Source organism: Gopherus flavomarginatus, chromosome 1 (assembly GCF_025201925.1).
Source record: "Gopherus flavomarginatus isolate rGopFla2 chromosome 1, rGopFla2.mat.asm, whole genome shotgun sequence".
Taxonomy (NCBI): domain Eukaryota; kingdom Metazoa; phylum Chordata; order Testudines; family Testudinidae; genus Gopherus; species Gopherus flavomarginatus.
The window spans coordinates 117,704,127-117,718,304 of NC_066617.1; the positions used below are offsets into that span (position 1 = coordinate 117,704,127).

General features: G+C 44.7%; 1 protein-coding gene across 1 annotated transcript in view; it reads right to left on the reverse strand.

Annotated features, from left to right (window-relative positions):
* CACNA2D4 (calcium voltage-gated channel auxiliary subunit alpha2delta 4) overlaps positions 1-14,178 on the reverse strand; it is a 163,665-nt gene that overhangs the window by 137,862 nt on the left and 11,625 nt on the right. The window contains exons 3-8 of the mRNA XM_050936309.1: positions 9,248-9,364; positions 7,613-7,672; positions 6,059-6,221; positions 3,758-3,889; positions 2,308-2,368; positions 1,053-1,203 (exon numbers count right to left, since the gene is read on the reverse strand). Coding sequence (XP_050792266.1) covers positions 1,053-1,203; positions 2,308-2,368; positions 3,758-3,889; positions 6,059-6,221; positions 7,613-7,672; positions 9,248-9,364 — 684 coding nt within the window. The remainder of the gene's footprint in view (positions 1-1,052; positions 1,204-2,307; positions 2,369-3,757; positions 3,890-6,058; positions 6,222-7,612; positions 7,673-9,247; positions 9,365-14,178) is intronic.

Sequence of the window (14,178 nt, forward strand, 5' to 3'; positions counted from 1 at the left end):
GTAACCTAAACAGATAACAATGAGCTCTCACTTCCTTCCCTACCAGCAGGGGACAAGCTTAGGGTTTTTTCATGTTTTGTTCCCATAAATCTATAAGAATAAGGGTATAATTATAGGAAATCCTGGGCAAAGGGCTGGGGTTTATATTTAGCTGTGAAAGGGAAGACGTTAGCAATCATTCCCTTTTTCTTTGGCATTGAGTTCCATAGTCTTGATCCTGTGCAATTTCTGTCTTCTGTGGTCACAAGCCACCCCTGTACTGGTCAGCTGTCCTATTGTTCCAATGGTGTCATGGGAAGTCATGGTCACATAGAGGGAGAAATAGTCTGTTGGGTATCCAGGCCTAATTCCATGGAAAACTTTGAAAATCAGGAGCTTGACCTTTTCCTGGACTCTGCTCTATGGGAAGTCAGTGCAGAGATTGGTGTATCATGGTAATCCCAGTCAGGACATAAACAAGTTAATATCACTACTCTTCAGAAAAGTGCTATCTTTCTTGACCACAAGTAGTCAGGATTTTGCTTATACATCTCACACGAAAGAGAGCAGCTTCGGCAGCACAATGCCTCCTAGCACCAGGCTGGAGTATTCCTGACTCAGAGGGATGACAGCCATAAATCAAAATAGCACCATCACTTCCTGAAGCACCAAGTGTCCCCATCCCAGTACTGACTCCGTCCCTCTGGGTTTAGTCTGTGAAATAGGAAAGGGTCACTCACCAAGATGATATAGTTGCAGACTGAGTTCTTGTATTATCACTAAAGTTTTGTCTCAATAAGAAAAGGAATAAAACTAGGAAAAGGAATGAACAAGCTTTTACTGTCAATCACAGGGTGAATAAGGAATTAGCATCTACCCTGCTGATCACTCATCAAAGTACTTGCAACTGACTTGTCACAGCTGATTTGTTTTTGTTTCCCATTCCCATCTAACTCTAGAGCTAAGTGCTGTAGTGATATTACTGCTATCCCTGCATGGTTTGCTAGTGGAGCTGAAAGGCAGGCATGATTGACAGGGTGAGGTGTTTTATATTTAGACTGGGATACACTTACTGCAATAATATTGACGAAATCATTTTCCCCCAAAGTGTCCAAAATGGTGATGATGGTGTGTTTGGCAATGGTCATCAGCAGACCCTTCATGCTCCCACTGATATCCACCACGATTATAATGTCCTTGGGCGAAGTGGCTGCCTGGATGTACCTTTACAGGATTGGGAAAGAAGAGAAGCTGGTACAACATGAGGACCAGGGAAAGCAGAATTCTGGGCATATCATTGGCCATATCAGGTTCTTGATTCTAGACCAGGGGTCGGCAACCTTTCAGAAGTGCTGTGCCGAGTCTTCATTTATTCACTCTAATTTAAGGTTTTGTGTGCCAGTAATACATTTTAACGTTTTTAGAAGGTCTCTTTCTATAAGTCTATAATATATAACTAAACTATTATTGTATGTAAAGTAAATAAGGTTTTAAAAAATGTTTAAGAAGCTTCATTTAAAGTTAAATTAAAATTCAGAGGCCCCGGACCGGTGGCCAGAACCTGGGCAGGGTGAGTGCTACTGAAAATCAGCTCGCATGCTGCCTTCGGCACGCATGCCATAGGTTGCCTACCCCTGTTCAAGACCCACGATAACATGTCTGTCTGGAGCAGCAGCCTAGCAGTGGCAGACGTGGGAATGTACCCTTTATCCCATGCCGGATGTACCACTCATATAACCATGACGGAGCTGTCCTGTTGTTTAACAGTAGTGCTCTGTTGGACCTGGGTTCTTGTTTACTGGACTGGCAAAGGCTGGGAGTGCTGCAGAGGTGATATGCTCAGACACAGCTGACAGAGGGAACTTGGTGTTATTTAACAGCGATCCCTGCTACTGAGCTGACCGATTCAAAGAGTGGAACTGATGGACTCTGAACAGTCCCATCCCATTGTTCTGCAGTCTCAAAAATTGGAGGGAATCAAGAAGAGAGTCACTGACAGTGATTCCATATGAGATGTTAGACCCCAAGATGGAGGGAGGGGTGTTGGAAGGGGATGGACAACACTTTTTAATCCAGTATGCTACAATGTGATTGCTTAAACACTAGTTTATCTATCCTCTCTCTCTCCCAGGAGCAGCGCGCAACAGAGGCTCTGATTAGACTCCTCACTGGAGACATTGGACTGTGACGTCTGTGCACTCACCATTCAGATCTCTGTAACCCAACTAGGAAGGAGGGGGACAAAAATCAGGACAAGGGTCAATCAAAGTTCCAAAAGAAGAGGAGAAAAAGGGGGTGAGAGAAAGATGGTGGGGTCTAATTTCTCACCAGCCTCGATTCCTGCAGTCGAAGGAGATGACTCCATTCTCATCTGGCATCCACTTTATCCCTGAACAGAGCAGCAAAAGGAGGACTCAGTGGCTTAATCACTCAGGAAAACAGGCCTCAGCTCCCCACCCCTGCAGGCACCAGACATTCAATTATCCTTAGTTCCGAGACCTCATTATTTTAGTTCACAAGGTCATGTGACTCCCACAGCCAACAGCAGAGCTCCAGCAGTTATAGCAGCAGGCACATTGGATAAATACACACAAAGCTTTCCTAACTTTAATTTCTAGCCTTCCCACATTCCCTTGAATGTGTTGATTAATTTTTATGCAAAATGTTCCTGAAAGCACCAGGCACAGCCCAGTGACATTTAAAAATTGGGGAGGGAGTGCATTTACTTTCATCTTTATTCCATTTGTACGCAGCTTTCTCCAATATCTGCAGAGCTGTTGACTGTGGTGATTTTTTTGACGAGTGAGGTGATTTTGGCTGAGGTTGAAGCCAGTTTGGCGATGATGTGAGAAGCTCCAGGCTCTAGTGAATTTGAGCCCTCTGATTGGCTGCCTACCCTATGTGCCTGCCTCCTGGGGCTGAGCAACCAACTAGAGTTGCTCAGGAAAAAGCTCTTCCCTCTTCCCCCTCTCATCAGCAGCCCAACCATTCTCACAAGAGAGGATGAGGGAGCTAAACTCCCTCCCCTCAGCCTGCAACTCAATACATATGGGAGAGTGGGCAACACTGATTGTCACACACACACACTGGTGATGGGCAGGGGGAGTTCAAAACAATCAAAAGCCAGACCGAAACCACAATATAACCTTTTTGGGGAAAAAACAAATTTTTTGGAGGGAGGACAATCTCATGATTTTTGGGGGATCTGACTGATGATATTTTATCTCTTGAGGTTGACAATATTGTATCTTTTTTCTTACAGAAAGGCTGAGAACCTTAAAAAAGTAGAAAGAGAGATAGGTGTGTGGCCCAGATTGAGCACTAAAGGCTTTGTCACACTTTCTCAGGGCAGATGGCACTGAAGCAGGCAGTCAGCCTGAAACATATATAGGCAAGCAGAATACCTTTGGTGTCACAGGTGCAACACACTGGCTGTGTTGTCTCCCCGGTATGGTAGCTAGTGGCTAGAGAATGAAAGTCTTCTATTGCCACCAGTGTTACTCTTTTACAGGAATGTGCCTTTAGTACACACCATCCCAGTTCAATTAGCTCAAGCAGCCTGTGGTTGTTGGTTATTTCCAAGAGGTCTCCCTTTTGGGGAATCCATCCCCAGACCGATATGTAATCCATACTTACTATTCTGCAATGGAAGGCAATGATCCCCCTATCCCTAGGCTTCCCAGAACAGGTTCTGTGTCAATGTGTTCCCTTCCCTGGTGAGTTTCATGTTTTGCCCAGATTTTTAGAGAAAGGGCTAGGAATGTCTGAGCCTCTTTACCTGGGTAAAGTCTGAAGAATCCTGTGGAGCTGCCAAAGTACTGCCAGGTCAAGGTTGGGTCTCTTTGGAAATTGTCCACAAAAATAGGATTCAAGGCTTCTGACATGTAAACTCCATTCAATATGTCAGGGTCTGTGGGGAAAGGCGGAGCCAGGAAACATAGGCAGAGAGGAAGAAAGAGTGCAACAGGAGGAAAAAAGCACAGTATAGAGGAGAGTGGTGAGAACAAAGAGAGAGACCCAGACAGTGTGGAACCTGTACATACAATGATTCTTCATAGTCTGAACACAGTTACAACATGTATTCCTCACTACTGTCACTCCATTCATGATGACAAATACCATATTGAAATTGGCTTTAAAACAAACCTTGCAAGAGGAACTGTCTTCACTGTTCAAGCAAACCCTGGAATGTAAGTTACCGCTAGCAATGGTGCTTGGTCACACATCATCTCCCTTCCTCTTCTGGGGTTTATCTACCTTGGCTGATTTATATCAAGTTAGAACAGGGTCCCAAGGGGTTATGGTAATTAACTCAAGATTAAATACAATGTTGCACCAAGTATAGACAGGGATTGTCTGTTATATCATCATAACAGCTGGCTGTGGTAGGCCAACCAGCTGAAACAATGTTAAACATGACAGTCCCTGGTTACAGTGAGTGTTTAACATTGCGAGCTGGTTATCAGGACTCCTACAGTTATGTTTTAACATGATGCAATTACCCAGTGTAGACAAACCCTTAGATTTAAAAGCCCTCCATCTTTCTCCTACTACTCTCTGTTTTGATATCTCTCCCCTGGTTTTCTTCATTCCATTCCTCTGTCTCTGCTTCTCCCCCAAGGCCTGAACCCCCGATTTCACTTACACCTGTGTAAATCTGAAGATTTACATAAGACATCTGAGGCTAACATGAGACTGCTTGTAGTGGTATCTACTCCCGCACCAGAGAGGGTAAAATGGAGCAGCAGCAAGAGGACAAATGAGGCTTTGATCAAAACCCTCTTTTTGCAATAAAACCCTCTGAAGCTTTTGAACTTTGCAGGGTGTATATAATTTCTAAATCTAACAACATAACAATAATGATAGCGAAGCTTTAAAAGGGAATCACTGTAGGCCAAAAAAATCCTGGGACTCACGAGTGTCTGTAAGTGAAGGGCTAGAGCAGTGACACTCAGACCTCAGTGGTTCAGGCACCAAATTAGCGACCAATGTTACACAAAAGAGCCACAGTGGTGTGAATTCATTGTTTCATTGAATATATATTATTCTCACAACAAAATGACTGAACAAATATTATTATTTTACCAAATACAATTGGTTAGTAACAGAGTAAAATCTTCATGACTGGTTAATAACTTAGATTGGTTAATAATTAAATCACACTGTTTTAATATCACGTGCTGCAAAGAGCTTCAGGAGACGCATTAAAGAGCCACTTGCAGCTCCCAAGTCTCAGTCTGAGTATCACTGGGTTAGAGGCTTGGCTGCTTGCATGATGATAGATGACCTGGTTTAAGTAGCTGAAGTCATGTGGTTTTAGAGGCTAAGCAGGGCTGAGTATGGTCAGTAGTTGGATCGGAGACCTCCCAGGGAACGGGTGTTTATGGAACACATGGATCTTTTGTGCCCCAGATTATAGTCCTTAGGGCTGTCAGCTCAGCATGAAATTCATTTAAAAATGTTTAGGAGAAAAAAACCTCTCTCTGCATTGGCCCTGGAATCATGTAACCGCTAAGGATATAATCACCAGCACCTGCCTCTGTTTGCTCCTGTAGCTTCGCTGAGCTCACATACAGACAGTCATAGGAGAGAAGACAGAAGTAAGGGAGCATTTCCTGCCAAAATGTTTACAAGGAGAAGGATTGATGGTCTGGCAGGCACAGAGCCAGTGGCTGGTGGCAGCCTGCTATGTCAATAGAAGAGGGCAGCAACTTTAGAACAATTGTGGTCAAGAGCCTCAGCTTGTAAGGACTATGCAGCCCCATGTTTCAGGAGCTTGCTCACTAATTCCAACAGAGATAGGCCAGCTCCTGATTTAAGGCCAGATTGTGATTGGCAGATGTGTGGATGCACAAAGAAGGGAGGACAGTAACCAAGCACAATTGCAATGACGTTGCTGCAGTAGGCATGTCCCCTCCCAGAGCTCCTCACTGCCACCAGAAGGACAGTGCCTTAAAGTCACAGTACAACCTTTATTCTCTATCTTTCACTTCCCGCCCTCCTATTTGTGTTGTTATTCCACTGTAGTTTCCAGGTTCCCCTCACAGGGTTGTGAAGTCAGAGGCAAGGGCCCTATTACCTTTGTTGTAGACATTGGTTGGGAGCTGCACATCACTGTACGTTGTGTTCACCAGCAGATTATTGAAATGCTCATTTGGCTCAAGAATGAATTCGTCTCCAAGCTCCACATAATTATCATTCTCATCCTTTTCATTAATCAGGAGAGAGTTGTAGTAATCAAACTGTTGATGAGGAGCAATGAGACAGAGGAAAGGGGAAAGACAGCAAGAGAGTTTATTATCAGTACTGCCAGAAAAAAAAAATCTTTCCCTGCTTTTCGCCACTGCCTCCCTCCTCTGGAGCCCTTCCCCACTGCCAGAATCCTTCCCTGCAGTGGGGAAAGGCTCCAGCAGCAGGGAGCTTGTAGAGCCTTTCCCCACTGTCGGAGCCTTTCCTCGCTGCCTCCCTGCTGCCAGAGATTTTCCCCACTGCTGTAGCCTTTTCCTGCAGCTAAAAACAGCAGTGCATATGGGAAGGCATGGCTTGGGCAAGTAAAGAGCCATATACCAGGGTACATGCCATACCTTTCAGGCATATCTGTACACCTTGTCTAAGCCATACCCGACCATCTACACTGCTACTTAAACCTGTGCTAGGGGGATTACCTGAGAACATATGCTACACTCCACTGAAAGAAGCGTGCAGTGTAGACGTAGCCTCGATCTTTAATCCTTCACCCCATGCTCTTTGACAGATGTGTTCAAGTAGCTCCAGTAGAGCTGATAATGGTCAATTCATCACTCTTACCTGGTAGTCATAGAATCATAGACTATCAGGGTTGGAAGGGACCTCAGGAGGTCATCTAGTCCAACCCCCTGCTCAAAGCAGGACCAATCCCCAGACAGATTTTTTGCCCCAGATCCTTAAATGGCTTCCTCAGGGATTGAACTCACAAGCCTGGGTTTAGCAGGCCAGTGCTCAAACCACTGCCAGTCTGTGATCAGATCAACTCACCAGCCCCACCAGCCTTTTATAGCCAAATGACAAGAAGTGAGGTTTACAGTGGAATATACCAATCCAAGAGGAAATGGAGAGTTTCCACTTATCCATCATTCAGAATCCCTGTTATTCCCCCTGTTAAAACTCTACTTCCTCTCCTGCTGATCACAAAGCATCCCTTTCTCCCAGGAGATCTTCCTTTGGAGATCACCTTTAAGGGCATTCCATGAACTAGCTACAGCTGGGGGTACCAGAGAGTCTGGAGTGGAAGGAGTCGGCATCTTTCTTTCTGCAATATCCCCAGCTGCCACCAACATGTGCAGCAAGAATCTGAAGGGTGCTCTTCAGCATGAGTTTACTACCACTGTGGCAGGGTGAGGAGCTGCCATCATGCCCTGGACCTGTCATGGGAGTCACTTATTTAATCAGGATGACTCCTAATGAGACAGGAGTGAGTTATTAATGTGCTACTGGGTGCTCTGAAGGCAAGGAAATTCCCAACATGCCTAGGAATGGGATGGTTAGATAACTGGGCACTCCTGGAATTGGCAGACCATGCCTGGCTATTGGCCAGTTCCTTCGAGGCTCCCTGTCACATGAACCCGGGCTTTGTCATTGAAGGATATGAACGTACCACCAGAGAGGAGTTGAATTCATGTTTCAGATCTGCGTCTTCCGCTGCTTCCACCAGCCTCTAATGCAAACACACACAGAGGGAGGATGAGTGGGAAACACCGGACAAGTCTTTTCAGAAGCATGAATTGTTCACAAAATATTGAAAAACCCAGTGACTCGGACTTCAGATCTAGTTCAGCACAGCAGAGGAAGCTATGGGAGGTTACAAATTCCCCTGCATCCAATAAAGGAACTAAAGTTCTGTGCAGCAAGTTTCAAATCTGGGGAACGTACTCACAGCTACTCATTCCTAAGACTTTGTCCCCCCAAACAATGAGTAGGTGGCACTGAACATATTCATAGAGAGAGACTTCTATTCAGAAGAACACCAGAAGTTTTCATTCCACTTTAACTGGAGCCTTGTGAAAAAGACAATCCAGAGCCAGCCTTCAGCCTATCACCAACATAAAGGGAACTGAGACAAACTGAGTGATGACCGGATTTTTAAAAGGGCAGGGAAATATTACGACCATTTGTAAACTTTGCCAGCTATGGAAACTAAAATAATCATCTGCATTATCAAATCTCATATTTCAGGGCACCAACTGATCATTTGTTTAGATTAAGATGGAATCCTGCTCAAACACAGCCACTTTTACAACATCACACAATCAGGGCCAGCGCAAGGATGTTTTGCGCCCTAGGCGAAACTTCCACCTTGCGCCCCCCTCCTGCGCCCCTGCCCTGAGGCACACCCCCTCCCCCGCGGCAGCTCCCCTCCTCCACCCTGAGGTGCCCCCCTTGCGGCAGCTCCCCACCCCCCCACCCTGAGGCACGCCCCCCACTCCAGATCACCCCTGCTCTGCGCGCAAGCACACCGTCGCTGCTTCACTTCTCCTGCCTCCCAGGCTTGCGGCGCCTAAGCTGATTGGCACCGCAAGCCTGGGAGGTGGGAGAAGTGAAGCAGCCACGGTATGCTTGGGGAGGAGGTGGGGCAGGGGTGAGCTGGGGCAGGGAGTTCCCCTGCGTGCCCCCTCCTTACTTGCTGCAGGCAGCCCTCTCTGTGCTCCTCTACCCCAACTCCCTCCACCGAAATGCCGACGGTGACCGGGGTGGCCGAAGATCCAGCCGCCATGGTCGCTGCCAAAGAAAATGGCACCCCCCAAATCCTAGTGCCCTAGGCGACCACCTAGGTCACATAAATAGTTGCACCGGCCCTGCACACAATAAACTGTAGCTGTGTTATGGGCCTTAATAAGGTTATCCAAGTTTGAATCTGAGTCTGAACTTCATGGAAGGTCTCTAGCTCTCTGATGAGTCAAACCAAAACCCTGGACCTGAACACACCTAGAGTTTCCTTTTGATCCAGATCCAAACATTGTGGTTTTGGCCCATCTTTACTTTTTTTTAAACACCAAATGGTGTTTTATGTGCCATACTTGTGTATCTTATTATATAATATTATATATTATATTATATTATATATTGTGGATCTTATTGATTAGACTGGGTCAGAATCTGATCTCAGTTATACTCCCACTAGGATCTTATCTACATCATTAGGTGCCTAAATACCTTTAAAAATTGGCCTTCAGTGTCTCTAGCTTTGTGGTTGGAAGAAGGGGATTTCCCCATAAAGTTCCCAAGTTTGTACCTCAACAGCTTCTACTTTTCTGCGCAGCATGCTCTCCATCTCTTCTGAGAACTTCTTCACCAGCTCCAAGCCATCCACCTCCTTGATCTTCAGAGTTGGCTCCACATCTTTGTACTTCTGGACGAAGGAAAGGAGAAAATCCTCACTGAATAAAAGATTCACTAGGAAAGTTGTGAATCAATTACATTAGCTGGGCATTCTAGTTACTAGGAGAGATGCATCTAAAGGGTGGTCCTGATATTCATCTATCCTTTTCTATGCCTCCCCTTTCTTCCCTTCAGTTGGACCTGTGCAAATAACTGGTGCATAATGCAGTTAATTTACACCTCTATGCATAAGTAACTGATTTGCTGGTGCCATCAGGTGCTTGTAGTTGTCTAAGTTATCTCAGCTGCACCAGCAAATGAACACCCATGCAAAAATGTGCCTGTGGTTATTTGCACCCGTAAGCTGTGCAAAAATGGAAGCCAAGTTTTGAAAACTTGCCAATATGTGTATGTACATCAATGATAACTGTATATGTGCCATGCATACCTGCCACCATGCCACCTCGAGCTGAGCTCTTGTCAACTCTCACAAGCCAAGGGAGACTGGGTCTTATCAGTGCTTATATGGGACTTGGGAGACCTTCCAGACAAACCTAGGGGTGCAGGCAGTGGTGATGGTGACTGAGTTCCAGAGTCAGTGCTGAACCAATTCCTCTGCCTTGGGGTTAATGAGCACTAGAGGTGGGGATGCCCTCCACTGGCTGAGACAAAGTCCTGACAACTTCATAGTCATTCAAGATTTTCTGACATTTGATGCAAAATAGAGATTTAACCCCCAGTATTCTGTCCAAATTCCAAACTGGGCAATTATATTGTGCGTGCCTAAATCACCCCTGCAGTTTCCATATTAGATGTGATAGTTCTTATGTCTTCTCTTTAAAAACAATGAGGAAAGATGAGCAGACCAGATGGGAGCAGGAAGGGAAACAAACTGCAAAAGGAGACAATCTGATTAACCTCTGTCAAAAAGGACAGAGCCCTTATCCCGCTAGCGGCGATGGTGATGAGAGTGTTTTGATTTAAGCGGGAAAACGAATAGATTCCCATAGTCCCTCAGCCTTTCTCTTTGCAGTGTATGCACTCCATCCTTGCCCCCGGAGGTGCAGGGTTTATAAACAGGCTATGTGGAGAAAGTTTTGTGAGATCCCCTTCTTAAAATATTGGCAGCACACCAGTGCTCTCAGCCTGAGGTTCACTCTCCAGCACGATACAAAATGAGTGAGGGGCAGAGGATTTGGGGGTCCTTTCCAATTACAAGATGTGGAGAGGGGTTTGAATGTCTTTGGGATAAACCACCAGGGCTCCTATTGTTAGACAAGCTTACTCATCCTTAGAGAAGGCTACTGAGCATATGTGGAGTCTGAAATGCCCTGAGGAGGGGACAGGGCTGAGGAGGCAGGACAGAAATAGCATATACGCAGCTTGCAGCAGGCACGTGTGGAAGCTACTAGTTCTGTCTGGCATGATTAACAGAGCAAGGCTTTACTGGATTAAAAACTCCAGCCCTTGCGTCCATGCTGCTGCTGCTAGGTAGCCGGACTGGATGGGGAGGGGGAAAGAAGAGGCGGGATTGATCGCAAAGGTTAGCACAGCAACATTACCAACAGGAGATTTACAGCTCACAGACGGAAGGCCCTGGATGATGACGAGATCACGGGACTCATCCCAGCTGCTGCCAGCCTGTCCCATTTAACTGTGTCATAGTTTCATCTGCAGAGAAGCTGATCTCTGCTACTCTGGGGGCTTTAATCAGGGCCCTCCTCTGTGAGATCAGAGTAATCTCCCTCTGGAATGCAAGACAGCTGGGAAAACTATACTAGCATTTGCATGCTCTGTGCGAAGAAAACACTATCAGCAGTGGATAAGCTGGGGTTGTACAATATGGAGTAGTGATTGTTCCCAACAGCCCAGGGCTGAACAGCAGCCTTTTCGCTCCAGCAGGGTAATAACGGCACTTTGCACTCCTGTCAGTGATTTTGAGCATGCTTCTGACACATCAGTATTAGAGGTTAAAAGGATATCAATAACCATGGGCATTTGAGTTTACCAGCCACAGGGTACATTAAGAGCCCAGCCACACATTGTGTGCACAACTCAATCCTTAGAATTCTCGTGGCTGGGGAGAATATTGCACAACATTAGCAGCTGTATATTTCAATGAATTCGTTGGGGCTGTGTTCACCTTTGTGTTCCATGAAATATTCTAGAAAATAATTTTACTGGCCGGAATGTTGATGAAAATAGTGAATTTTAATAGGACTTTTAGAGACTATTTGCTGAAAGAATATTCACATCCTACGTGTAGGGAATGCAAATAATGCCATGTGACCTCAGGTATTATGATCAGTTACTATAGTGATAAGTGCACTATAAATGTCTAGGTAGACTTCTGTGTTCAATCAAAACTAACCAACACAGATCACATTTAGAATCTTGGTTATCACATATCCACCCAGATTCACTTGCTGAAATTATTCAGCAAGTATTTTTTAATAATAAAGAGTCAAAAAACAACCCCTCCCCCACCAACAGAAGAAAAACTGGTAAGTTGCTTGAGTACAAGTCACAAACAGAAAAAGAGTCTATGCTCATAAGCTACAACACTCCTTTAAAACAATGGTAACAACTAATTGGGATTCTCCTTCGGCACAAGCTGGGGAGGCTGAGGACCCAGAGTACTATACCCTTTGCTGTGTCTGTGAAATGATTTACATTGCCAAATATACGTTCCTGTTCCAACCTCCGAAAAATTTAGTCCACTGAAGTACTTAGCATTGCATAACTCACTGACAGTGCCACTACTTAAGTCAGAGAAAGACATTCCACCCTCACCCAGCAAAATCACTTAACATTTATTATTTAATTTGTCTGTTCTGTCCATTCTGCAATATTTAGTAATCTCCTTACTCAGTCTCATCTCCAGCTGAAGCCAACAGGGGGTTTAGCCACAAAGGAAAGCATGAATTGGTTCTAGGAAACATATTCATTTTTCAATTTCTAATTAACTAAATATTGTAAGCGTGAAATCCTGGGCCCATTGAAGTCAATGGCAGTTTTTCAATGGAGCCAGGATTTCACCCTCATTGATCTCTTTTTTTCTCAGTAAAAACAATAGTAAGTAATTCAGTTACTTAGGGTCAAATCCTGATCCACATGTCCTCCAGACCATGAACAACCAAGTTTTCCATGATGTGGCTGGGTTGTGTGGTCACTGAAATTCTCAGCAGTGGCTGTTGTATAACAGAGAGCAGCTGGCAGACTCTATAACCGGCAAACTCGACAAGCCATAGAAAAACAAAGCCTGGATTTTTGGTGCCCTTCAAATGTACTTTGTCAGCCTCATGGAGTTTTGTGGGCCTTCTGCTATGCTTTCTCCTCCCATGGATTTTTCAGTGGGCAGGAATGATCCAGCCCTTTTTATCTAATTACTAGAAGTTAGCAGGAATTAGAAAGTATTACTTATTGCATAATGCACAGGTTTTTTACTACTCTTAAGAAAAGAAACGACTAATTTAAAGTAATCTGTCTCTTTGGGTGAAAGCAATTTGTATGAAATTCACCCCTTTGAATACAAAAGGCCTGTGAACCATTTCAGTCCCATTTAAGTTTTCAAAATAGGGCTCACAGAAAAGGAACCACCCAAGCTAAAGAAGATGTATGCTTTGCCACTGTTCCCACAGCAAAGCCAACGCATTGCGGTAGAGATTTCAGCAGACCAGAGCAAATCAATTTTTAAGCATCCTTTAGTGGCCATGTAAAATTTGCTGTGACTATGTCCTGGCTGGTTCCTGGCTCACTGCTAGCTGAGGAATGGGGCTTCATGTTGCTTTCTGGTGTCATCATAATTCTAACACAGCCTAAGGATTTACTGGGCCTCGTGGGATGGGTGCAGGTTGGAGGTCTCCAATAGGATTGGAAGCAGGGGGTGTGGGTTGCGACGGGAATACCTTATTAGTTTTCCTCTCTTTAAAACAACAAAAGCATGCAAACACGTCCAATGAAATTCCATACAAAATGTTAATTAATGAAATAGAAGATTTAAATATAGAAAAGGCAGAAAATGAAAAATTATGGCGCTAACAGCAACAGGAATTTAGTTACATAGTAAAGATATCAAGCTCCTAATGCAAGGCCAAATTCTGCTGTCCTTATTGTTATTACTCAGGTTTTTACTATGTTGTTACACAGACAAAACTCCCATTGACTTCAGTAAGGGTTTTGCCTGAGTGAGGAGTGAGCAAACATTGAGAAAAAACTCCAGGATTTGGCCTCTGCATTGTAAATCCACTGGGGAAGGGACCTGTCCTTATATTTGTTTGCAAAGCGCCCCAAATACCTATAATGCTGCAGCAGCAAGCCAAAATATTTCATGTGTGAAATGTGCCATGCAGCTCAAATACAACAATGTTGCTTTGGAAACTCTTGTATTTGAATTTTCTGACTTCTGTGCATTCAAATCTCCTGTCTTAAACATAAATGGAGTCTGGGTGCACGTGTGTGTGTGTGCGTGATTACATCAAAGTTGTTTGTAGGTCTGGCCTCTTTGAAAACAAGTTTCACCTATTTCAAGAGGTTTGTTCACACTACTGCATTAGGAGGATATCTGATCTTAGCCTCATGAAATTACTCTCTCTCTCTCCACAGCTATACCCGTCAAGCATGCAGATTGAAGTCCTTCAAGCTTATCTGCTTTAAGAAGCTTATTACTGAAGATGGTGTTTGATCTAGAGTTTCCTAACAGGATAGAGGATGAGCAAAGACCTGGGGAAATGGGCACAGCAGGAAGAGAGGGGAAAACCGAGGACGAGAGGGAAAAATAATAGGATTCAAGAGGGAGCAAGGGGGGAGAGGTAATTCTGACTTGTCTGAGCTGCATGTGTATTT